The 25,615-nt window shown below is 38.8% G+C and overlaps 1 protein-coding gene across 1 annotated transcript; it reads right to left on the bottom strand.

Moving 5' to 3' along the window:
- Positions 1-9,023: 9,023 nt before the first annotated feature.
- Positions 9,024-12,910, bottom strand: LOC119797476. The gene is made up of 5 exons (XM_038306559.1): positions 12,674-12,910; positions 10,407-10,791; positions 9,766-9,973; positions 9,275-9,591; positions 9,024-9,097 (listed from the first exon to the last, which is right to left on the bottom strand). Exons 1-5 carry the CDS (start codon positions 12,896-12,898, stop codon positions 9,024-9,026), a joined length of 1,209 nt encoding a protein of 402 aa, XP_038162487.1. The 5' UTR covers positions 12,899-12,910.
- Between the last annotated feature and the right edge of the window lie 12,705 nt (positions 12,911-25,615).

Below are 25,615 nucleotides of genomic sequence, written 5' to 3'. Positions count from 1 at the left end.
ATAAGGAGAGAGGAAGCTTTGCATGCCATGACTCAGCAGTGCCAACATATATCACACTATTGTTTAGGATCTCATTAAAATTGATCTACAACTAAAGATTCATATGAAATCATTTCAAATGTTTGAAAGGAATTATGGTGCAATCTGGCTTCTGTTTCCTACTTCACCATCTGTGTCACATATTCCCTTTTCCTCCAAAATCTGCATACCCAGTACAGATGGGTCAGAGCTAGCATGATTGGTCACACAATTTCAAACCAATTTTGGTTTTATAGATCACAACATACACTATATTGCCAAAAGTATTTGCTCACCCATCCAAATTATTGGAATCAGGTGTTCCAATCACTTCCATGGCCACAGGTGTATAAATTCAAGCACCTAGGCATGCAGACTGTTTTTACAAACATTTGTGAAAGAATGGGTCGCTCTCAGGAGCTCAGTGAATTCCAGCGTGGAACTGTGATAGGATGCCACCTGTGCAACAAATCCAGTCGTGAAATTTCCTCGCTCCTAAATATTCCACAGTCAACTGTCAGCTGTATTATAAGAAAATGGAAGTGTTTGGGAACGACAGCAACTCAGCCACGAAGTGGTAGGCCACGTAAACTGACGGAGCGGGGTCAGCGGATGCTGACGCGCATAGTGCGAAGAGGTCGCCAACTTTCTGCAGAGTCAATCACTACAGACCTCCAAACTTCATGTGGCCTTCAGATTAGCTCAAGAACAGTGCGCAGAGAGCTTCATGGAATGGGTTTCCATGGTCGAGCAGCTGCATCCAAGCCATACATCACCAAGTGCAATGCAAAGCGTCGGATGCGGTGGTGTAAAGCACGCCGCCACTGGACTCTAGAGCAGTGGAGACGCGTTCTCTGGAGTGACGAATCGCGCTTCTCCATCTGGCAATCTGATGGACGGGTCTGGGTTTGGCGGTTGCCAGGAGAACGGTACTTGTCTGACTGCATTGTGCCAAGTGTAAAGTTTGGTGGAGGGGGGATTATGGTGTGGGGTTGTTTTTCAGGAGCTGGGCTTGGCCCCTTAGTTCCAGTGAAAGGAACTCTGAATGCTTCAGCATACCAAGACATTTTGGACAATTCCATGCTCCCAACTTTGTGGGAACAGTTTGGAGCTGGCCCCTTCCTCTTCCAACATGACTGTGCACCAGTGCACAAAGCAAGGTCCATAAAGACATGGATGACAGAGTCTGGTGTGGATGAACTTGACTGGCCTGCACAGAGTCCTGACCTCAACCCGATAGAACACCTTTGGGATGAATTAGAGCGGAGACTGAGAGCCAGGCCTTCTCGTCCAACATCAGTGTGCGACCTCACAAATGCGCTTCTGGAAGAATGGTCAAAAATTCCCATAAACACACTCCTAAACCTTGTGGACAGCCTTCCCAGAAGAGTTGAAGCTGTTCTAGCTGCAAAGGGTGGACCGACATCATATTGAACCCTATGGATTAGGAACGGGATGTCACTTAAGCTCATATGTGAGTCAAGGCAGGTGAGCAAATACTTTTGGCAATATAGTGTACGTGTAAGACTCAGTGTTCTTAAGTGTCAGACCCAATTTTGTGCATACAAATAATTCATAAATAAGACCCCAGGATGGTGCATACTTCACAGAAAGCTTAATATCTAATTTAGTACACTTGTGTAAAAGCAGGAATCACATTTTGATATTTTAGCCTCTTCAAATTTCTGATCAATTAATATATGCTTGACACTAAGTGAAAAAGAAAGATCCAGACTTTGTTAAAAGCTGGGAAAATGCTTACATCAGTTTCTTCTTAGCCCTTTGGAGAAAGAAACGTTTTTCACATGTATTATGGTGACTAGAAAAGACTCAAGTCTAGGGCATAAGTTTTGAAAATGAAAAGTTGAATTACCGTCTGGGTTAGAGGTCATTGTCTGTTTCAAGTGGAAAAGGTTCAAATGTAATGGTGTTTTGTTCACAGGCGTGTTGCAGTCTTACCTTCTGTACTACAAAAGCTACTACAGTATGTTTTAAAAATAAAAAAAAAGTGTAGCCAAAAAGCAAATTGTCAAGCTAAGAATAGAAGGATCCAGTATTCAAAGCGGACAAACAGTTAGATCTCTCAAAATCTTTATTGAAAACTAAATCAGATTGAGCGGCATTTGCGTCTAAGGCAGGAAGCTCTGCGGATGGAGACAGCAGGTTAATGACTAAATCTTTCTGGAAGTGGATAATAAAGAATGTGTGAGTCACTAATCTAAATTAACTTAAAAATGCTGAAACCTGCCAGCAAAACAAGTTCACTTTTATTATCCTGGTGCCTACAGTTTGGATTACGTACAGGAAAACCGCTTTCCAGCTGGGCCATAGGCTGCTGTTGAATGGGTTTCCAACCGCCGGTATGTGGGCAGAGAAATAATATTTGAATGCAGGATCGTTCTCTGGATGAACTGACTGCACTGATGAAGTTTTCAGGTGGACTTTCAGGTGGACAGCTGAAGCAGCTTTGCTGCTCCTTTTGCGCGCCAGAACTAAACTTGTACAAGCATCAAAAATGAAGAAGCAGACGCGTTTTTGCTGCTCCTTCGAGAGTCAGAAAAGGTCAGCATCAGGTAATCAGAATAAAGGAACACATGAATAATTCTTACCAATGACTCAAACTAATTTGGAACTGATGGCTAGGCTGAAGACTGATTAAATTGGGACCAATACAGGTGGGTCAGTTAGGCTGGTAATGAGAACTGAGTGGAGCCAAGCAGGTCTGTGAAATTAGTAATCAGACAGAGCATCAGTGCCAAGATCATGACAAAAATATTCTTATATATCAATCAATCCATGCTCACTAGACATGGATTCCATCTGCTGAAATGCTTAGCTAATTATGGTGGGCAAGCATGGAGCAGAACCATTGCTGCTTAACATCAAAATCATTTTCTGTTGGTTATCCTTCTTGCCTACTTTATCTCCTGGATTCCATACCTTGGAGGTTTTCTTATTTCCTCACACTAGGATGAGCAGAATCAGAACTTACAAGAGGAACAGGTAAGCCAACTGTCATGAAAACTTTGGGATCCCTAAGAATAAGTTGGAGACATGGAGGTGAGGATGACTGAATTTAGTCGCTGGAACTGTAAAACCCAATGGAGGACAACTGCTGGATGGATCAGTTGAAAGTTTGCAGAAAGTATTTATGAGATTCATTTTCCTTTAATTGCTTTTGATTGATATGTGTTATTAATTAGTTTTCTACTGTAAAACCATATGAAAAAAAAAATGGCTGATTTTAAGGTTTGTCATGTATAATAGATAACGATGTGAAAATGCAAACTGAACTTTAAGGCTCCCCTTTTCACTGATCTGTGACAGGACGACTTTTCAAAAAGGGCAGCATGTTCTACTCTGAAATCAAAGCACAGATGGCGCAAGAAATTATTTTTGGAGGAATCAATGTTGACACAGGTGATATTTTTAAACCTCTCATTACTGGGGACCACTGAGGCAGCAGCTGCTGGCCAGTATTTATCTGTACCTCGCTCAATTTGTTTATGTGTTTCAGTTCTTTGATTTTCATGGGCAAGAAGCCAAAAATCTAAAATGAAATTCTCACCATCTCATCTATTTTAAAGCATTTTTAAATGCTACTTTCTACTTCCAATACCATTTATAATTCAAGCATTTGATAACCCTTGATGATTCTAACATCCCAATTAACCACCTTGAGGAAACCCAATTATCCGCAAAGGTTGTTTAAATTAATAAAAAAGTGTACTGACTTTTGATCAATTCCTGAGTAGGTGTGGGAGAAGCAGTGGGAAGGCTGTAACCGGGCTAACTGTATGATGCAAGCCAGAGGAGAGTTGTGCTTTTTCAAATTAAAGGAGAAGGGGGATGATTATTTCATGATGCCCTCTGTCTGAGTGAACTTTCACTAAGCCCTCTCCAACTGTGTAGAGGTACCCAAGATGGATTTTGATTTTAAGCACCTTGAGGAAGTTGTTATCATTACTAGACAAAAGGTAATTTTAAATTGTCTTACCTGCTACCTCATTGGATGATTGACTGTTGATTCGGCTGTTGCCATAAAGTATAAACCAGTATAACCTTTTCTTTAAGCTGCTGTCTTTTTTGACACATAAATCCCTGCAGAGGGGAAGCTAAACTATCTGAAATGGAATTTTTTGTTTTTAAACACAAAACCAAATGATCGTGAAATAATAAATCTGGTAAACCAATCAATCAACCAAACATTCAATACATTCTTAATAAAAAAAAAAAAAAAAAATTGTTTTTCAGAGCCTAACTATCTCATGTATGTGAAATGAAACTATATGTAAATATCCTGTAGTGCATTTCAAAAGGTTAGCTAATCTATGTTTTTATTGCTTTTTAGCTTGACTCATCGTTTTGGCACCAGTCTCCTTTATAGGGGATGGACATTCTTCCACTCTGGAGTTGCCCCTGGTGAGAGGTGCCGAGCAGGATTGGGCATACTTGTTGCCCCTCATCTTGGTGCCTGTACATTAGGGGGTTTACCCCGGTGAATGAGAAGGTTGGCTCCCTCTGCATATGTGTGGGGGGACGGGTTCTGAGCCAAACATCAGCTCCAATTACTCACCCGTCTTGGAGTATTTCTTTTTTTTTTGGGGGGGGGGGGGGGGGGGGGGGTACGGGACAGTGGGTACTGCTGGGGACTCCATTGTTCTTCTGGGGGACTTCTATGTTCATGTGGGCAGGCAATCAGTGAGACCTGGGGAGGCATGGTTGGAAGGAATGGTCCACCTGACCTGAACTTGAGTGGTGTTCTGTTGTTGGACTTCTGTGCTTGTCATGGATTGTCCAAATCAAACACCATGTTTGAGCATAAGGGTGTCATTATGTGCTTTCGGAACCAGGACACCCTAGGCTGTAGTTCAATGATCGACTTTGTTGGTAGGCCCAAATGCGTTGTGAGGGTTTGCTGGGAATGTCTGGCAGAGTCCCCCGTGAGAAGGAGCTTTAACTCCCAGCTCCGGCAGATCTTTGAACACATTCTGAAGGAGGTGGGGGACATTCAGTCTGAGTGGACCATGTTCTGTGCCTCTGTTGTTGAGGTGGCTTGTCGCAGCTGTTGCTGCAAGGTTGTAAGTGGATGTCATGGCGGTAACCCTCAAACACGATGGTGGACACCAGCAGTGAGGGAAGCTGTCAAGCTGAAGAAGGAGTCCTATCTGGCTTTATTGACCTGTGGAACTCCAGAAGCAGCTGATATGTACCAGCAGTCAAAGCGGCAGGTGGCTCAGCTGGTCGCTGAGGCAAAAACTCTGGCGTGGGAAGAGTTCGGAGAGGCCATGGAGAAAGACTTCCGTACTGCTTCTAAGCAACTCTGGTCCAAAATCCGGCATCTCAGGAGGGGGATGCAGTGCAGTACCAACACTATTTATAGTGGGGGTGGTGTGCTGCTGACCTCGACTCGCGACGTCGTATGTCGGTCGGTGGAGTACTTCGAAGACCTCCTTAATCACACCAACACGTCTTCCATTGAGGAAGCAGAACCTTGGGGCTCTGGGTCAGGTTCTCCCATCTCTGGTGCTGAAGTCACTGAGAAGGTTAAAAAGCTCTTTGCTGGCAAGGCCCCATGGGCTGATGAGATCTGCCCTGAGTACCTTAAGGCTCTGGATGTTGTGGGACTGTGTTGGTTAACGCGACTTGGCAACTTTGCATAGACATCAGGGGCAGTTTCCCTCAATTGGCAGACTGGGGTGGTGGTCCCTCTATTTAGGAGGGTATGTTCCAACTACAGAGGAATCACACTCTTAAGCCTCCCTGGTAAGGTCTATTATGGGGTTCTGGAAAGGAGGGTCCATCGGATAGTTGAATCTCGGATTCAGAAGGAGCAGTGTGGTTTTTGTCCTGGCCGTGGAACACTGGATCAGCTCTACACCCTCAGCAGGATCCTGGAGGGTACATGGGAGTTCGCCCAACCAGTCTACATGTGTTTTGTGGAACTGGAGAAGGCATTCGACCATATCCCTCGGGTACTCCGGGAGTATGAAGTACCAGTCCCTTTAATAAGGGCTGTTAGGTCTCTGTACGACCGGTGTCAGAGCCTTGTCCCCATTGCCGGCAGTAAGTCGCAATCGTTTCCGGTGAGGGTTGAATGCCGCCAAGGTTCCCTATTGTCATGGATTCTGTTCATAACTTTTATGGACGGAATTTCTAAGCATTGCCAAGGTGTTTAGGGGATCTGTTTTGGTCGCCTTAGGATTGCATCTCTGTTATTCGGTAGATGATGTGGTTCAATTCTTCATCGGGACGTGATCTACAGCTTTCACTGGAGCAGTTCGCAGCCGAGTGTGAAACGGCTGGGATGAGGATCAGTGCCTCCAAATCCGAGACCATGGTCTTGAGCCGGAAAAGGGTAGAGTGCCTTCTCTGGGTTGGGGAGGACGTACTGCCCCTAGTAGAGGACTTTAACCCTTTAAAGCCTGATCCAAAAATAAAACAAAACAGAAAATTACTTTTTTTTTGGTTTGAAGTCCTTATTTAGCCTTTTAACAAAATATTTAAAAAGAAAAAACAGAAATAAATTTTTGATATTAATAATTTATTACTATGCGATAAGTCAAGATTATTTTTGTGTAGTCTTCTGCCCTCTGTTATCAGGTATATCTGATTGTGTACAATAGGATTTTGAGCAAAGTTTTTATCATTAAATTATGCAAAAGGTGTCAGACGCAAAACATTTCAGAAACCGTATGTATCAAATATGATACATTTGGCATTACAGGGTTAAGCATCTTGGGGTCTTGTTTACGAATGAGGGGAAGATGGAGCGGAGATGATAGGCGGATTGGTGCAGCATTTGCTGTTAAGCGGGTCCTGTACCGGTCTGTTGTGGTGAAGAGAGAGCTGAGCCAAAAAGCAAAGCTTTCGATTTACCGGTCGATCTTAATTCCTACCCTCATCTATGGTCATAAGCTTTGGATCCTGACCGAAAGAACGAGATCCCGGATAGAAGCGGCTGAAATGGGTTTTCTCTGTAGTGTGTCTGGCCTCTCCCCTAGAGGTAGTGTGAGGAGCTCAGTCATCCGGGGAGGACTCAGAGTAGAGCTGCTGCTCCTCCACATCCAGAGGAGCCAGTTGAGGTGGCTCAGGCACGCAAATACTGATAAATAGATCAAAATAATAAATAATTTATATAAATAATAAATTTGGGTTTAGAGGATAGGGTTAGGCCAGGGTTCGGCAACCCAAAATGTTCAAAGAGCCATATGGGACCAAAACAAACAAAAAACAGATCTGTCAGGAGCCACAACAATTTTAAAGTTTTACATAAGCCTCCTAAGGGCTCCCAGTGTAAATTAGCCCACTATCAAAATGACAAAGTAGGCTTAAATACGTAATAAGCATTCATGATAAAATGTTTATTTTCCCTGCAGTGCATCCTGGAGAAAATGACACCATATGAATACTCTGCTGAACAATAGTTGGTGCTTCATATTTCACTTCAATTACAGTATTAATGTATTACCTTTTCTTTCGTTGTTGGAAATATAGAAATACAATAAAGGTATAAAAAATAAATTAGCATAATAAGACTTCTATAATTTCAAACCTCCACGTGGAAATGAAATGCAGTCCTCTTCCACAGTCACAATACAATCCTTTTTTTCACCTTATCGGGAAAACAGTGTAATAAAATGAAGCCTGCAATAGTTGCAGGCTTATGATCAGAGATGGCAAAAGTACTTACTTTCTGTACTTGAGTAAAAGTACAGATACTTGTGTTAAAAAATACTGAGGTAAAAGTGGAAGTACTGATTAAACTTCTTTACTCAAGTAAAAGTAACAAAGTACAGGCTTATAAATTTACTTAAAGTATAAAAGTAAAAGTAGAAACCACTTTTTTCATGCCGTTGCCTACATTTTAAATGGATGTATATATATATATATATATATATATATATATATATATATATATATATATATATATATATATATATATATATATATATATATATATATATATATATATGACTGACAGAGACTGGGACTCCAGCTTAATAAGATTCTGACTCATTAGCAAGATATAAATTCAATTGTGATTTTGTGAGAATTCACAGACCCAGTTTCTCTTTTTTAATCTTGTCATTAACATTTGGAATCTGCATGTATGTGTGCATGCTCAAACATGGCAACAAAACAAGAAAAAATAGGATAATATATGACTTACTTAACAGTTATTAACGAAGTTCCCCATACTTTTAGAGTTGCAACTAACAGATGGCAGCAGCGTATACGAAATGAACTGACAGCTAGTAAAGCTTTGAACATAGAGTGCTAATAAAGGGTAATGTCCATTTTTACAATTTAAGTGCTATAAAAGTTGTAGAAATTACAAATTCAATGTGTATTGTATTACTTTTTTTTTATTAATATGAAAAATAGACAATAGCCAAAGAAGCTGGCCAACCACCTTAATCAAACTAAACAAAAACTATATTACATTGGTGAAAAGTCTGGAACAAAAAAGGCTTTTCATTGAGAGCAGGAGCTCAAAGTTAAAGAAAAATCTGAGCGAGAGAACGCAAGTGATCAAATGTACAGTATAGCTCAAGGTCTGTGCGTGCTTGATGTTGGGTGAACATCCAAGTCCCAAAACATGTGGAAAAACTTCTAAGGCAACATAACAAACAGAATCTTTTTTTAGCATCTGTGTTAGTGTGTGTGTGTGGGTATCAGTGTAAATGTGTGTTTGCATGATACAGAGAAAGAATCCCAAACTACCAGAAATCTCTGTTTAGCTTCAAAAGAAGCTGGTTCTCAAAGTTCATGGCATCAACACGGGCCCTTTTTGGTGTAAAAATCAGGCCTGCAGTGCTGAACAGTCTCTCGCAGGCAGCAGAGGCAGGTAATGCCGTGTTAAGCCTCAATGACAGGTGGCATACTGCTGGGAAAGACTTCAGTACATCCATTGTATCACCTGGGCACCCCAGGTACATTTCCAGCTGTTTGGTATTTTCTTGGGAACTAGAGTGCTTGAGTGCTGAAAAAAAGTCCTCCTCCTACGAGGAATGGGATGTATCACCTTCATTCACCACAACTTGTTCCTTCAGGTGACTTTTGATGTAGTCAAGGCCTATGAAACACAAAATCAAATTGGATGTCAACACTCTAAGACGGTTTATAACATTATTTTGAACAAAAAATATAATGATTACATAAATATTGTCATTTTGTTTGCACTAAGTTAGGGATACTTCAAATGCTGGACTTTGAACTATTCTAAGTGTAAAGTAAGCATTGCAAGACATACCCAGTTTTAGGATACATTCATCACTTGTCCAGCAGGTCTTGAATTTGGGGACAAGAATGGCAGCGGCAATTAGCTCTGGATCTGTAAGCATCTGTCCAAAACGTTTTTTAAGGCCTGCTAGAAGTGCTTCAATCAAAGGCCGACAGGACTTGGAGGAAATGCAGAGGTGCTGGAGCTTCTCCTGGAGTAGTGTTATTGTAGGTACCAACCATCCCATCTGTACATTGGCCTCTCCCTGGAGAACATCAAGCGCCTTTGCAATTGGGCTCATAGTCTTGGTATACTCTGCCAAAAAAGCAAGCTCAACAGGAGTGAGCCTGACAATAAAAACAAAAACAATTAATTATTAATATAGAATTTTATTCATAGTGGGAATCAAAGTATTCATTAGGAAATTTTAAACCCATCCTTAACTGCAAGACATTAACTAAATATGAAGCTACCTCATATTGCAGTCAATAAATCTATAAATAAAATTGGCAAGTACATACATAGGTATCTTTAGCGCGCTGCAGACAGCTGTGATTGCTCCTCCTTGTTCCTTTAGGATTCTCACAATCCTCTCCACGGCAAAGAAAAGGGAGTTCCACCGTGTCTCATTTGGCCTCAGGAGCTGAAGTTTGCAGTTATCTTCTATGATTTCAGCAGCTGTGGTAGATCTTGAGCTTTTGCTCCACAGACTTGAACATTTGGAGAATGCTGAACGAGACAGACGCTTGTACACTGGATTTTCATTTGCTTTCAAGGCATCAGCAGTGGAGATCAGGTTGAGAAGGTGGCATGCACAACGTTGGTGCTTTGGCAGCTGTTATTCCAAGCCATTATCTTCATCCAATATTGTCCCGGCTTCAACAAACTCGACACCTGTGATATCTCCCCCCTCTTCTTCATCACTCTCTCCTCCCATACTTTCCCTTGCACCCTGAAGTGCAGTATCTGGATTGTTATTTTCATCCAGCTCACCATAGACTCTAAAGGCCTTTATGAAATTTGAACCATTGTCAGTTGTTGTGCAAACAATCTTGTCTCGGATGTTGTACTCCACATGTATGCGACCCTTTTAGATGCTTGCAGGCTAGGGCAGCACAGCGCCTCTGCAGAGTTGCACTATCTATCCAATGCGCAGTGACACCTATAAAACCCCGTCGGTGTGTGGTCCAGCAATCTGCGGTGGTTGCAATAACCTCAACTTTCTTCAAAGCCAATTTCAGATTATTTTTCATTTCTTGTGTTGCTTTCTCCACTTTGTTTTTAAGAGTGCCACGAGACATAATTGTTAGATTGGGCTGGAGGAGAAGCAGAAGGTCTCTGAATCCCTGCTGCTCAACTACACTTAGTGGGTGTAGCCCTTGAATGACGAAGTCAATTATTCCTTTTTCCACACTGACCTGTGACACTCTCTTGGCTTCCCATAACTTTGGTTGTTTGGGTGATGGGCCTGCATTCGTGGTTGACTTTCTTTTCTGAACAGCTGAAGTGAGCTTTCTGTATCTCTCCATATGATTGACATGCATTCTCTGTGAGTGAAAATACAAACACACAAAACAAATTGTTCAGTGATATAGCCAAGACTGGCTGATGTAACTTACTATGAAATTTGAAACATTAGGCACCATGGCTTAAAACCAATATCTTGGCATGATTAAAACTAACAAAATATCACAGTATACATAGCCCATAATTATTTCTTAACATGTCAATACACTGTAAATGTAGCCTCTACCTCTGAATGGGTAAAGCACTGGTATAGCAACTGTATGACAGCTATTACTACTTTTTTCTTTTGTGTGAACCTGCAAATTATTTATGACTAGTAAAGTCTAACTTTGGACTGATGTCATCCTTGATTCTAGTGACTGGCTGACTGATCTGGGGAGTGCAAGCAGAGGTCATAGAATACAAATGTAACATTTCTTAACTGTCTTAACTTGTGTTTACCACATCCCTTAACCAGCTCACACACAGTTTGAAAGAAACGTATGGGGCCAAAATTGTTGCTTTATTATTTATAAATGTGTGTGGAGAGTTGTATATCTGTATCTCGATTTGTGCGTGTGCAGGGGGATTTGAAAATGTGTAAATGAAACTGTAAATGTGTGAGGAGATTTGTGTGTCTGTACAACAATCTGCAAAGGTGCAAAACTACTTGTGTGTGTGTAATCTGGTTTGCAAATGTGTAAAAAATCCACAAATCTGTATTAAGATCTACAAATATGTACTGAGATTTGTAAATGTGTAAAAAATCCACAAATCTGTATTCAGATCTACAAATATGTACTGAGATTTACAAATCTGTATTCAGATTTACAAATCTGTACTAAGATTTGCAAATGTGTAGAACAATCTGTAAGCACACACAGAGACACTGTGTCCGAAGTATTTTCGCTTCAACACCCAGTAATACAGACACATCATTGGTTACAAGTCCAGCAGTTTCTCGGTTGGCTCTCTTTACACTCGTGATTTTTGCTACACTTCTGCCGTGTGAGATGCACAAATGTGTAAAAGGATTTGTATCTGTAAAATCTGTAATACAGATTTGTGGATTTTTTACACATTTACAAATCTTAGTACATATTTGTAGATCTTAATACAGATTTGTGGATTTTTTACACATTTGCAAACCAGATTACACACACACAAGTAGTTTTGCACATTTGCAGATTGTTGTACAGACACACAAATCTCCTCACACATTTACAGTTTCATTTACACATTTTCAAATCCCCCTGCACACGCACAAATCCAGATACAGATATACAACTCTCCACACACATTTGTAAATAATAAAGCAACAATTTTGGCCCCATAGAAAGTAAAGTCTTGAATTAAAAACATGAGTAATTTAATGTCTGGGATGTTTGAGACATTAACGTCAAAAAACATCAGCCAAAAATAAAGTCCATTTAAGACAAGACCGAGTAACGTTAACTTAAGTGGTCTCCAAAAAAAGACAGCTAAACGACAGGAGAATAACAGCCATAATCGAAAAACAAGTAAGCTTTCCTTCTTTTCCTCGCCTCTTGCTACAGCTAGCCACAAACAAACAGGGTGGTTTGTAAAAGTGATGAGGCTTGTTTTATTGTGTTTAACCGGGGCTTCTTCTTTATGTCTCAACGTTCTTGTCTCAGCATTCATAGTTGTGTAAAAAATGTTAGCGTCCATTTTGAGCAGGTCGACATACAGATATTGTATCAGCCAGCTAGTATTAGAATTTCAAATAAAGTGAAAGCTTGCTAACCCAACGTCACTTGAGTTACTTGCTAGCAAAATGCTAGAGAATCAAGTCATGGTAATTGTAAGCTAGCAGGAGGACAAATATAACTGACCATTAACGTACACTTAATAAAGACAACAAACAACAAATAGCTTTTGATAACAACAAAAATATGCATTTACCTCTATATGCTTTTTCAAATTCGATGGTGAATTCTTGAAAGCCAGCAGTTCATGGTGTTTTGGTTGGCACAATTTGCAGCACATTCGCCAGGAGTCATTCTTGATGCCTACTATGTCAAACATCTCTTTCAGATAAGGCCAAGGGTGATCGGGAATGTCTTGCTGCTTTTCTGCCGAATCTCTGGGATCTCCGTTGTTTTCACTTTCCATCCTCTCGTCGTCCATACTTCTATGCTAACGCTTATGCTAAGGCTAACGCTACCTCTACCGCCACCAAGCTGCAATGATTTGCCGCGAATGAATACCGCCGAATCTGCGGATTCATCTTGTAGTGGTGCGTTTTTCACGCACCACTACAAGATGAATCCGCAGATTCAATGTAGATGACGTGAAAAACAATAACGGTAACTCCATTGAAATGATTAAAAACTAAGATAACGAGCCAATTTTTAAAATGTAAGGAGTAGAAAGTACAGATATTTGTGTAAAAATGTAAGGAGTAGAAGTAAAAAGTCGCCATAAAAATAAGTAGTAAAGTAAAGTAAAAATATCAGAAAAATCTACTTGAGTACAGTAACGAAGTATTTGTACTTCGTTACTTCCCATCTCTGCTTATGATAAGGTAAGTAGGCTATGTAAACAAAAATAAGCCGATATAATTTCATTACAGTGCACCCACCGGTTTGTTTACTACAGCCACCTACCTGGCACCGGGTCACGCTGAAACGTGTTTCACAGGGTATAACACAAATCTTTGTTGATAGGAATGTTTAAAATTACAGTTGAAATTGATCAATTATACAAAATTTTACAGCATTGTAAAACATAAATAATCCTTTTTTTTTGTTCTCCTACACACTATATTTGCATTTTCATTCATTTTGAAAAAGCTCCAGTGAGCTGGAGTGGCGGGAGGCGCTAAAGAACCGCATGCAGCTCTGGAGCCTCAGGTTGCTGACCCCCGGGTTATCCTTATCCACTGTTTAGGGAGAAAACTGACTAAACAGCTTTTTATTTGTTTCTATTATGTTCACTAAAAGTCCTCCTGAATATTCCCAACATGTTTTTACACTAGGAGGTCAACTAAGGCCTAAGGGGTGTCTTTAATAACTTTAATCTTTAAAAAAAAAACGTAAAAGTCTTTAAATGACATCACTAGGTGCTGTGTGAATATGGGCACTGGATACTGCTATAAATCATCTAATGAATTAGTGCCTTGTGCTTGCTTATTTCTTCTTTCTGATTTATATAATTTTTATAATTGACATGCAAATCATTGGTACAACCATTGGATACGAGCAAATATCTACTCTAGATATTTGACTGGTTTCCAAATGTAGAATTAAGTCCTTTTTTTAGGTTATATGATGTTTCATGTCCTATATCAGGGCACACTCCATAACAGGTACTTGGGTTTGAATGATGCAATTTCAAAGCTCGAACACAAATGTAAAAACAAAAGAATGTAAAGAGAAATATATATCTCCTTTTGAGTTCATATTACTTCATCGAAGAATGCGTCCCTTAAGTGTGTCAAACTTGTATGTTTATGTTAAAAATTGACCACTTGTTCGTTAGCTGTTGGAATAAGAAGTCAAAAGGTCCCATATTCCCTTACCACTATCCCATAGCCCCTGCACTGCTTTCGTAGTGTAACCACCCAGATAATTCACCATTCATGACTTATTCATCGTGTAAACAAACACAGATTCAAGCAGCTGCTCAGTGAATGCTGACTTTGTGCACAAACCTCACTGGCTTGCTTAATTGGTATTCCTAGCTCTATGTGTCATTCGGTCAGGTTTAAGATCCAAATCTACAATTAGCCTGCGACATTGTGCCATGAATGTAGCGTATCTCACTGTCTAAAAAACATGACAGAGCTCTAGAGATCACTGGCAGCAAGGTCAGAGTTGCGTTCCGGTACTTTGTCTCTCTTAACACAGCAACATCAGGTGGCAAGTGAATCTCACAAAATCTTTCTCGCTATTTTCTTAGAGCAAGAAAGACATGTAATTATTTTCTCTGCATACAGAGTGGAATAGCAAGAAGGGCTTATCCTTATTCTGTAGTAAGCTCTGCGGCAGAGATGGAAAGAAGAGAGGCCTGTTTGCTATTGCTCCCCAGGGGGAGCTCTGTTCAGTGGCAGCCTGATGGATGCTCATGCTTTTGTTCTCAGGGTTTTCCACAGGCTAACAGCAACACTTGTTTAATGTTTGACTTTCATCTGCATTTATGAGAGCGGTCCTCTATTTTTTAATTTTCCTTTTTTTTGTTTTTTACTTTTTGAAATAAAATATAGAAAATAAACAATCAACAGTCTATTACTGATTAAGGTTTGTGCATTCCAATTTGATAATTAGGTTGTTAGAATAATTAAAAGATTTTTTAGATCCTTCATAAAGTTGCACAGAGAGTTGCTACAGTCCTTTTCAGAAATATTTTTATAATATAAAATACTTAGCAGTTTTGGAGAACTATAGGTTAACTAAGATTAGATTTCTTTGCTGCGACATGTCTCAAAGAAGCTTTTTAATTCTCAAAACCCCACAGAATGTGTTTAAATTAAAGCAATTGTGCAAAAAAAGTGGGGGCTTAATCTACAGTGATGTAAAAGAGTCACTGCAAGTTATTCCAAACAATAGATATGTAGTAGTTGTTGCTTGAAAGGATGCCCCAGCTATTTTATTAGGTTCAGTGGGCAATTATTTTTACCATGGGAGCCATTATTTATAATTCGAAAAAAACAAAACAAAACAGGAGTTATATTGGATATATGTTAAATGATTTGACTTTGGTGTTCAAAAAAGTGAACACCAAAGTTATCTGTTAGATGGCTAATCCTGTTAATACATTTATACAACACAGTATGACAGTCCTTTGCTACTGTTAAGGTCTGCTGCACTAGTTGATTCATGTTAAAAGACCCTATTTTAAAATGCCAGTCAACGGAGGCAGGATGGGGGTGGGAGTATGGGGGTCTTAAGACACCTCTGAAAACAGCTATTCCCCCTTATGCCCCCACCCCACCCCCATCTCAATGCAAGTAGTGTTGATGATTTTTGATTCATATTTTGGTTGTGGTTTGATGTTTATCTGATCCAAAGTCAGCTCACATGCAGCATTTTTGCATGCTCTCTACACTTTTATCTTAGTCAACTGGCCCTGGATCTACACAAAACTTTGTGTAGAAAAATGCATACCGTGAACCTACTACTAATATAATTTGCAACATGATTGCTCAGATTACAAACTGTGTGTTATTCAGGCTGGTAGAGAAGCACTCTCCAAAAGTTATAGAGAACGGCTTCATTATAACCTGACTGTTATTCAAAGAAAAAAAAAAACACTTCAAACTCACATAACAAAATACTTTTGGGCATATGCAGCAGACACAGCAAGGCATTGGCAGAAAGGCAACAAATGACCTTAATCTGCCTCATTCAATCCCCACACAGGAGGCCTGTTTCACTAAGTTGTTTTAACAAACTCAAGAGTTAAATACTTGTATCTGAATTGATCTAGCATGAGGTTGGAAACTCAGTTTTCATTTTTTTTCTTTCAATTTTTTTGCTATACGGGTTATATTTGATTGTATTTGAGTTGTTATGTATTTCTTGTTCCCTCTGTTGCCCTCTTGTGTCAGTCTTTTCCCCTAGCTCCCTTCTAGTTCCTTTGTCCACACCTGCTCCCAACCTGACCCTGAGTTAGTTTAGCCCTTCTCACATAAAGCCTTAAATGGCCAAGCTCCATCTTATATCAGATCTATGATTTAGTTTATAGATGTTCAAGATCTGCCTGTTTTTCAGTGTGGTCCTGTTTCTCTGACTGTGACTGGCTGGATGTGCTCTCTTTATCCTTTGACAAGGGAGCTGACTCAGAGCTCGTCTGCCTGGATTTGTGGCAGCTCCTGGACTGGGCCGTCAGTGGAGCTTGCAGACAGTTGCTTTTTGTATCTCTGCTTGTTTTTGTATGTGTGCTTCTGTCTCCTTGAACAAATAATTAATGCAAATTAATAAATTTGCATGTTTATAATATCATTCATTTTTACTTACAAGCTTACATGAGGAGAACATAGTACTTTCTCATTCCATCATTTAAGCCCCCAATTAATTAATTGCATGCGATTTATGTAGCATATTTTAATGTGTATAATAATCTTGCATTGTTAAACAAATGTACATTTTAAAATCTAGCTAATTTGCTACTTTTTCTCTCATATTTGTATGTTTTAATTTTATAAATTTGTGTTTTTATAGGTAAAATTGTGTGTTTATTCCCGTAAAAATGTCTTTAAACTCAAAACTTTTAATTCCATTTTTTTTTTTGTGGCCCAAATACACCGTCGTATAAAATGCATTTAGTGGCACCAATAAAAATTTGTAAATATAGAGGCAGCTCATCCTCTTCCATTTTTTTCTGTGCAGATTCTAAACATACAGCTCTTGGCTGTTTGAATGTGCATTATTCAAAAGAAATGAACTATAGAAACCAATAAATAGTGTGCCATTAATTAATCAGTCTTTTATGTTTCCGAACAATGCATGTATCATGTAATGTTATTGAAAGAATAATAAAAATTATATATTATATTTCCAGACATACATGTACCATTTTATGTCTACAGTATTAATAACTGTAATTATATAACAGGACGCAATATAAGGCTCTATGACAGATCGAGGATGGTGCTCAGTGTTACATTTTCCAACAAAAGAGCTTAGCTTCATCCTCTTGTTTGATTGATGTTTAAGCATTAATTCATTACATGCATTTCCCACTATTTTGCCATTAAAGCCTGGGTCAGTAAAAACATTGCATCTTATCATTGCCATTTACATTGTTAAATTGCATTGGACAACCCTATAAAAACTCTGGACTGTCTGCCCCACCCCACCCTCATAATTCACTGGTGTCATCAGTTATTTGTTTATTCTAGTTTCTAAATGTTGAAGTGAGTAATTGGTTCAGGTAAATTTTTGATGTGTCGTTTCCTGTATCAGAGCATAGATTATAACTTTCCATAACACCTTCTTGGGGATGAATGATGCAATGTCACCCCAGTAAAGGTGTGAACAAGTATGTCTGACAGCCTTAAATAATTTGGTTAGGGTTTCATCAATTTTAATGAAATATCAATGTAAATTAGAACTAAAATGAATAAAAGGGCATAGAAACGTCAAGGTAAGGACTTTAGTAAAATATTTTATTAAACCCCAAAACATGGAAAGTACTATCAAGATTCATATTGGCTGATTAGAAAGTCTGATCAGTTGGCTTTGACATTTAGCAATCATTTATGCAATTCATACTCTCCGGAGAACATGGGTTGACCTTTAAATACTCAATTGAACCTGTAAAAAAAGATACAATCAGTCATGCCTTGAGCAATGGAATGTAATACGACAGCTGCTGAGGAAGAGGAACATCATTAGATCCTCGCGGTATGTCGGGGAGATTTGTCCACTGGCTGATGGGAGCCGTTGTCGGAAAGGCAATATCGCAGAAACAGATGACACCACATTATAGCAGCACGTAGGAGGAATTCATTAACGTGATCTTTTTGTCATCTCAACTCGGAAAGCGGGAAAAGACAAGAACATTACGACCATCACTGATTGGTAACTCCATGATAGAGCACTACTCAAATGGCTCTGATTTTTTTATCTTGATTTTCATTTGATAAATGGCATCATTTGTCCAACTTGTCATGTATGACGACTGCAGCTACCAGTTGGTTTGATGAGATCAGACTATTAGTGAAGCAGCCATTTAGCTGAAGGGAAAAACATATATGGCATCCTTGCAAAGGTGTTCATACACCTTGACCTTTGAATTGTTTTGCATTTTATCAAACTAAAACCGCAAACCTTATTATATTTTACTGGAACTTTATTTGACAGACCAGCACAGAGTGATCTATGATATTTGGATTTACATTTTTGATTTTTTTCATATAAAGATCTAAAAGATGTGGATTATATTAATTTTTAAATGGGAGTCCATTGCACTGTGCTAAATAGCTAATGCTAACTTAAAATTAACATTTAACATCTGTAAACAATATGAGCTTAATCTAAGATTTTTTGATGGACTTTAGGTCTGAATTATAGGCTGTAAGAGATTCATAGGTCACAAACATTATTTTATTTCTGTTGGTTTATTAATTAAAATTACAATATACTGTGATATTCTATTATTATTATTAGTAGTAGTAGTAGTATGAAAAATTGTGAAAGAGTTCACGTTCTGTGAATACTTTTTCATGACACTGTTAAGGTATAAAAGATTGAATCACCACTTCAGAAAGATGCAAAAGAATATCATTAAAATGTGGCTTAGTACAGAGATGAGGGAGGGATTTATATGCTCCTTGGATTTTAATTCACTTTTTAACAGAATGCTTCACTCGCTGTAACAGAATGGGGACACACACTTAAAACACTTCCTTTCCTCGATTGAGCCATGCTGTGGCAACATGCCGCTGTCTGTCTGCTTTTGTTGTGTTTTTCTTCTCTCTGCAAGCAGAATGTGCTGACTGCTACACTTGGGAGAGGCAAATATGAACGAGTTTAAATATCTGCAGTGTCAGGGCTCTGCGAATTGGTTTGGTAAATGAGGCATCCATGACTTTCAACTGTACACTTTCTTGATTTTCACTCTCGAAATATGATCAGAGAGAAGGCCATAGGGATTTATTGAACAAGTGATTTGATGCGGTCTGCACACAACAGGGGAAAATCTCAGAAGGATGTGAGCTTCCTGCAAATTTTTGGTAGAGGTAATCATGTCTTCAAGTAAGAGAGAGAGAGGTATCAACGGACTGTTTGGTTGATAGGAAATGACAAACACACTGAGCAGAAGGTACAAACAGATAAAAACTTGAACAGGGTTATTAATGAGTGAAATAAAAAGACTTACTGGGCTAAATCTGAAGGGGAAAAAAATTAAGGTGAACTAAGTGAATGCGGGATGCATCGATTGCACTTTAAAATTACAGCTGCCAGGAGCTGACAAAGAGGGGAAGCTGAGATTGCTGACAGCAACAAGATCGCACTCTCTCTTGGTTTGCAATGTGAGAAGTGTGAAAGTTCTCAGCAAGGAGCCAAGAAAAATGAAAAAAATAAAGGTTGTATGGAAGTGCAATAGGTTTCATGAAGTTTGTTTTATTCAAGACAACAGATTTTTTTCAGTGAACCTGCTGTGAATAGAGTTGGTGATATACTCATCTACAAAAAAGGACGGCATTGATTTAAAGTTAGGTTTGCTGGTAAATGTCAATTGATATCTATGATCCCTTCACTGCTGGTCATATATTCATCTGTTCTAATGTACGAGACTGATTTAATTGCTTTTCAATTAGATTTTAAGCTTAAGAAGATGCTAGAATTTTAAAGATGAAGTCCCTGATCTTCAGAAGGCTTGCATGCCCTAAACTTGGTACTAATGTGTTGGCACCTTCAAAGAAGGTGCAAAGTGATTCCCTCAAAGTTATTTAAATTCTAACACAAAATAAATATTAAAAAGAAAAAAAAACAAAAAGTTTGTATCTTATTTCCTTATGTGGTATCATATTAAAATAAATCAAGGGATGTTAATTGGAGATTAGGGACTGCAGGAATCAACAGTCCAGTTGGATTAATCTGATAGCAAGACAGATATTATTCATAGATTCCTCACTTTCAGTTTTAACTGGAGCGAATAAAGAAAAAAGCCATATGAAGTCTGCTGTTTTCTAAAAGCCATGTGGAAGAAGGTGTTCTGGTCAAATTTGATGAGACGCAAACCATCATTTGGCATAGAATTAAAACCCTTAACACATTTCTTCTACCTTTAAACATGGTTGTGGCAGGACTATCCTGCATAATTGTTTCAGTGATCTGAACAGGTAAGAAGAGCAGAGATGAGGGTAGAATGGATGGAGTAAAAAAATGCCGGTGCCTGATGGAAATCTGGTAGGAATGCTAATAAACCTGTGAGTGGGGTTTACCTCTCAACAAGACAATACATCTTAACACAGAGGCCAAAGCTACATTGGAATTATTTAGAACACTGCATATTCATAGTAGAATGACTAATCAAGACAAGTACACCCAATTGAGGATCTGTTGCAAGATTTAATTTGATGTTTGATAGATGTTCTACTTACTATCTGACCAGATTAGAACAATTTTGCTAAAAAAGAATGGGGAGACATTGGAGTATCTAGCAAGGATTAGATTTAGGTGGATTCAGGGGTCTGAATACAAATGCACCAAACATTCTGTAGATTTTTTTTTAGTTTATAGAAGAAAAATAAATGTTTTCACATTACTATTATACACTAGTTTGTATTAGTTTTTTTCAAATAATTGTTTATGAAATATGCTTGAGATTATGGTTATAATGTGATATGTTTTAGAAAAAATTCAATAAGTGTTTTTATTTTTGCATGTCACTGTAAATATTTTTTGATTATTTTAGGTCACAGTAATTACACATTTAATGCATCAAGAAAGTGAATTTATTAAACATGAAAAGGTGTTTTATGGCACAAGCGAATTAGGTGTTAATGAGACAGATTGAATAAAAAGCCCAGGTGTTATCCTGTCAGTCTAACCATGACAGAGCCAATGTGTGAATACAGAGAAAGAGCAGTGCTAATTATCAGTAGACTTCATGGAAAAAGAGACAGTGTCTGTTAATGATAGTCACTCTGCAAGACTTTTATCCTCTCAAAATTGATTTCCTTTTTGTCAGATATTGCAGATGTCCAGATCCATGTAGCATTGACAACTGAGAAAAAGAGGTCATTATGAAATCAGCAAAAACGAAAATGACAAAGATGACCTTTCCTTTCTGTAGTTCTCACCCTGATTCCAGGTTAAAATAAATCTCTGATGAACACATACAACACATGCTGTGCATGAAGTTGTGTGAAAACCTATGACAAAGCTATCATGGAAGGTTTGGCTACTGAAAACTCTCCTCCGGTTATATAAGCCTGCTAAACTAAAATGTACATGTTATTTTTTGTTAGAAACTTATTTTACTTATTTCAGATCTCATTTTAGGCAGTCTAAAATACGCTGTTAGATAAAATAATCGTATATATAGTGGCTGAGGGGTGCAAATGCCATGCAAATACAAGATTTCATAGCAAATTCAAAAAAGGTGATGCAGTTAAAAAAACAGACAAGGAATCTCAAAATTTAAGAAAAACAAAAAAGTATCTTTCTTTTTTAGCTAAACTAAAATTTACTGTTAAAACATCTGTTACCTGTTATGAAAAACATAAAGATATAAACTAATTAAACACGGCCTAACCTATATGTTCAATTGAAAATATTTCCACCTTTTAGTTATCAGTTCTCCAAGTGTTTTAAAAGCCAAGGTTTGCTAGAGATTACCTGCTATGCAAAACAGCAAGAATACCATAAATAATGTCAATAAAAACACATACTATGGCCAAAAATGCCTAAACCAAGAAGCTTAGTAAATCATTAAACATTTCCCCAATTCCAAAGAGAAATTGTTCAGCATAATGTAAGATTTCTGGGTATGTATATATATATATATATATATATATATATATATATATATATATATATATATATATATATATATATATATATATATATATATATATATATATATATATATATATATATAGTACAGGGTAGTACATTTTGCTGTACAGTATCTCCTCCCAGATCTGGACCAGGGCATCACTGAGCTCCTGGAAAGTCTGAGGTGCAACCTGGCAGCGTCGGATGGATTGAAACATAATGTCCCAGAGGTGTTCTATTGGATTTAGGTCAGGCGAGCGTGGGGGCCAATCAATGGTGTCAATTCCTTCATCCTCCCGGAACTACCTGCATACTCTCGCCACATGAGGCTGGGCATTGTCGTGCACCAGGAAGAACCCAGGACCCACTGCACCAGCAAAGGGTCTCACAATGGGTGAAAGGATTTCATCCCAATACATAATGGCAGTCAGGGTGCCTTTGTCTAGCCTGTATAGGTCTGTGTGTCCCTTCATGGATATGCCTCCAAAGACCATCACTGACCCACCACCAAACCGGTCATGCTGAACAATGTTATAGGCAGCATAACGTTCGCCACGGCTTACCCAGACCATTTCATGTCTGTCACATGTGCTCAGGGTGAACCTGCTCTCATCTGTGAAAAGCACAGGGCGCCAGTGGAAGACTTGCCAATTCCAGTGTTCTGTGGCAAATGCCAATCGAGCTCCACGGTGCCGGGCAGTGAGTGCAGGGCCCACTAGAGGACATCGGGCCCTCAGGCCACCCTCGTGAAGTCGGTTTCTGATTGTTTGGTCGGAGACATTCCCACCAGTGGCCTGCTGGAGGCCATTTTGTAGGGCTCTGGCAGTGCTCCTCCTGCTCCTCCTTGCACAAAGGAGCAGATACTGGTCCTACTGATGGGTTGTAGACCTTCTATGGCCATGTCCAGCTTTTCTGGAGTAACTGCCTGTCTTCTGGAATCTCCTCCATGCTGTTGCGATTGTGCTGGGAGACACAGCAGACCTTCCAGCAATGGCATGTATTGATGTGTCATCCTAGAGGAGTTAGACTGCCTGTGCAACCTCTGTAGGGTCCAGATAGCGCCTCATTCTAACAGTACCCAGACAGTACACAGACAGTGACCCTAGCCAAATGCAAAACTGGTGAAAAATAGTCAGAAAAGATGAGGAGGGGAAAAAATGTCAGTGCCCTCCACCTGTAAAACCATTCCTGTTTTGATGGTCGTATCGTTGTTGCCCCTCTAATGCACCTGTTAATTTCATTAACACCAAAACAGCTGAAACTGATTAACAACCCCCTCTGCTGCTTACCTGAGCAAATCAATATCCCAGAAGTTTAATTAACTTGATGCCATACTTTAATTTTTGGAGTAGTGTATATATGAAAATTTTACCACGAGTTACCTGCAATAGAAAGAAAGAGGTTTCTTTTCTGTCTCAGAAGCAGCTTTACCTGCATTGCCTCTCTGATCCCTATCAAATTGGACAAGTATCCTTATTAGCTTTGGTATGGGCAGGATAGTGGCTCTGTGATGTGTTTCTGTAAGGGCTAAATAAATTTTTGGACATCTGGTGTTGATTTCCTCCTGATAGATGTCTTTCTAAATCGCTTAAAATTAGGTAATCTTGCAAAAGACTACATAAGTCTGATATCTATGCCTGATATTCCTCTTAACCATTCTTTGAGATTAGAGTACAAAATAAAAAAAATAGCAAAAGCTCTTGACAAATGATTTTAAATCTTTAACTCAATTCAGTCTGACATAATTGCAAGTTTAAACTGGAAAATTAAGAGACCTTTGTATTTATTCATTACGTTGGCCTAATGGACTAAATCTCATCTGTCATCATCATTACAAGGTGAATGTACCTGACATAATCTGCATTACTATATTAACTTTTTCTTTATCCATTTCTAAAGGAAATAAACATAAAACAACTTAGAATATGGGTCTGGTCCTGTTTATATGAGCATTTGGCTTGTTGCAGAAATGAGTCACAAATAATGCTTGAGTGAAGACATCTTTATCCCAGCCCTTTTAGCAGCTTGCTGTGGAAAATTCCTTTGCTTATCCTGGTAAATGACTTGTTGACAGTAGGCAAGAAGCCAGGGCTACTACTGCAGCTCAGCAAATATCTGGCCATGCTGAGTGAGCTGAAACCCAGAGCTAGCATCAGGTAAAGTGAGAATTCTTCCTATACTGTTGCAGCTCTGTCACGGCTCTAATTACCAAACACTCTTCTTGCACGCTTCCTACAAGTTTCAAAATGTTAACATTTAGGACATTTTAAGACCTTTTTATTTTCAGTTGCCAATTACACAAAGAACTGTGTTGAGGAGTGTATAAACAGAAGAACAGAATTATCTCAGCCAATTTCTTAGTTATTCTCCTTTTGCTACAATCTCCTTATTAACTCAATCTCAGCCCTCTTCTCCTTGCTGCCTCTTGTTAGGATGTTGGTATTTGAGAGGAGCTGAACCATCTTGCTTCCTGCTTTTCCTTCTGCTTCTTCAGCCTACCCGCCTGCTTCTTTATTCAGACTTTTTTATTAGAGCTTTCTTTAGTTTATGAAGTAATAATCCACTGCCTTTCTTTCCGGGACTTGTGCGTCTGCACAGAAGCAGTGGAAGTCCTTAATCTTGCTCTCATGGGACAGGACAGTATCAAACTCTTAAAGAATGACATCACCTAACAAGACAGATAAAAAAAGGAAATTACATTTATATGTATATATGTATATACAGTACACACACAAATATCTGGTGATGCCCTGTGATAAAAATGCTTGAACGTGGGCATTTTAATGGGAGTTTTCAATTATTGCATGGCCAGATTTCTTGCCGTTTAAGTGGTGTCCACCTACAGATGTCACCAAAAATTACTCTCTCTTCCTAGTGCAATGTTTTTGAAATCTGCTTTTTGGGACAGAAAAATATCTTTAAACTGACTGGATCAATTATATAGAAATCGAATAAAATTCCAGGTATGTTAGAGTTTTTTATTTTTTATTTTGTGTCATAATCTAAACTTTTTTTATAGTGGATAATGGCTCACTCGATAGAAAGAAAAAGTTTGCCTATCCCTGTAGTATGCTTTCAATTCAGTAATCATTAGACTACATTGCAACAATACAGATTACAATATTGAACTAAATACTGTGTATCAATAATAGACAGATAAAAGGTGAAGTCTGTTTTGCCTTTTTCTATTCATACCAGCAGAATCACTGCCTAGCTGTTTTTCCCTCAGAAACCTCCAAATGAGACCCTTTATTTGGCCTCTGCAGTTGTCTGGCATGACTGTAGTATCCTGACATGCCATATGTCTAATCGTTGGATACTTGAAAGAGCTCTTCTTCTGCACTTTCCTCAACAATACATAGAGTCCCTGTTTACAGTTAGTCCTAAACTCAAG

Source organism: Cyprinodon tularosa, unplaced genomic scaffold, assembly GCF_016077235.1.
Source record: "Cyprinodon tularosa strain WSP-4 unplaced genomic scaffold, ASM1607723v1 ctg1157, whole genome shotgun sequence".
In the NCBI taxonomy this organism is placed as follows: domain Eukaryota; kingdom Metazoa; phylum Chordata; class Actinopteri; order Cyprinodontiformes; family Cyprinodontidae; genus Cyprinodon; species Cyprinodon tularosa.
This window is presented reverse-complemented; position numbering and strand designations above follow the sequence as displayed.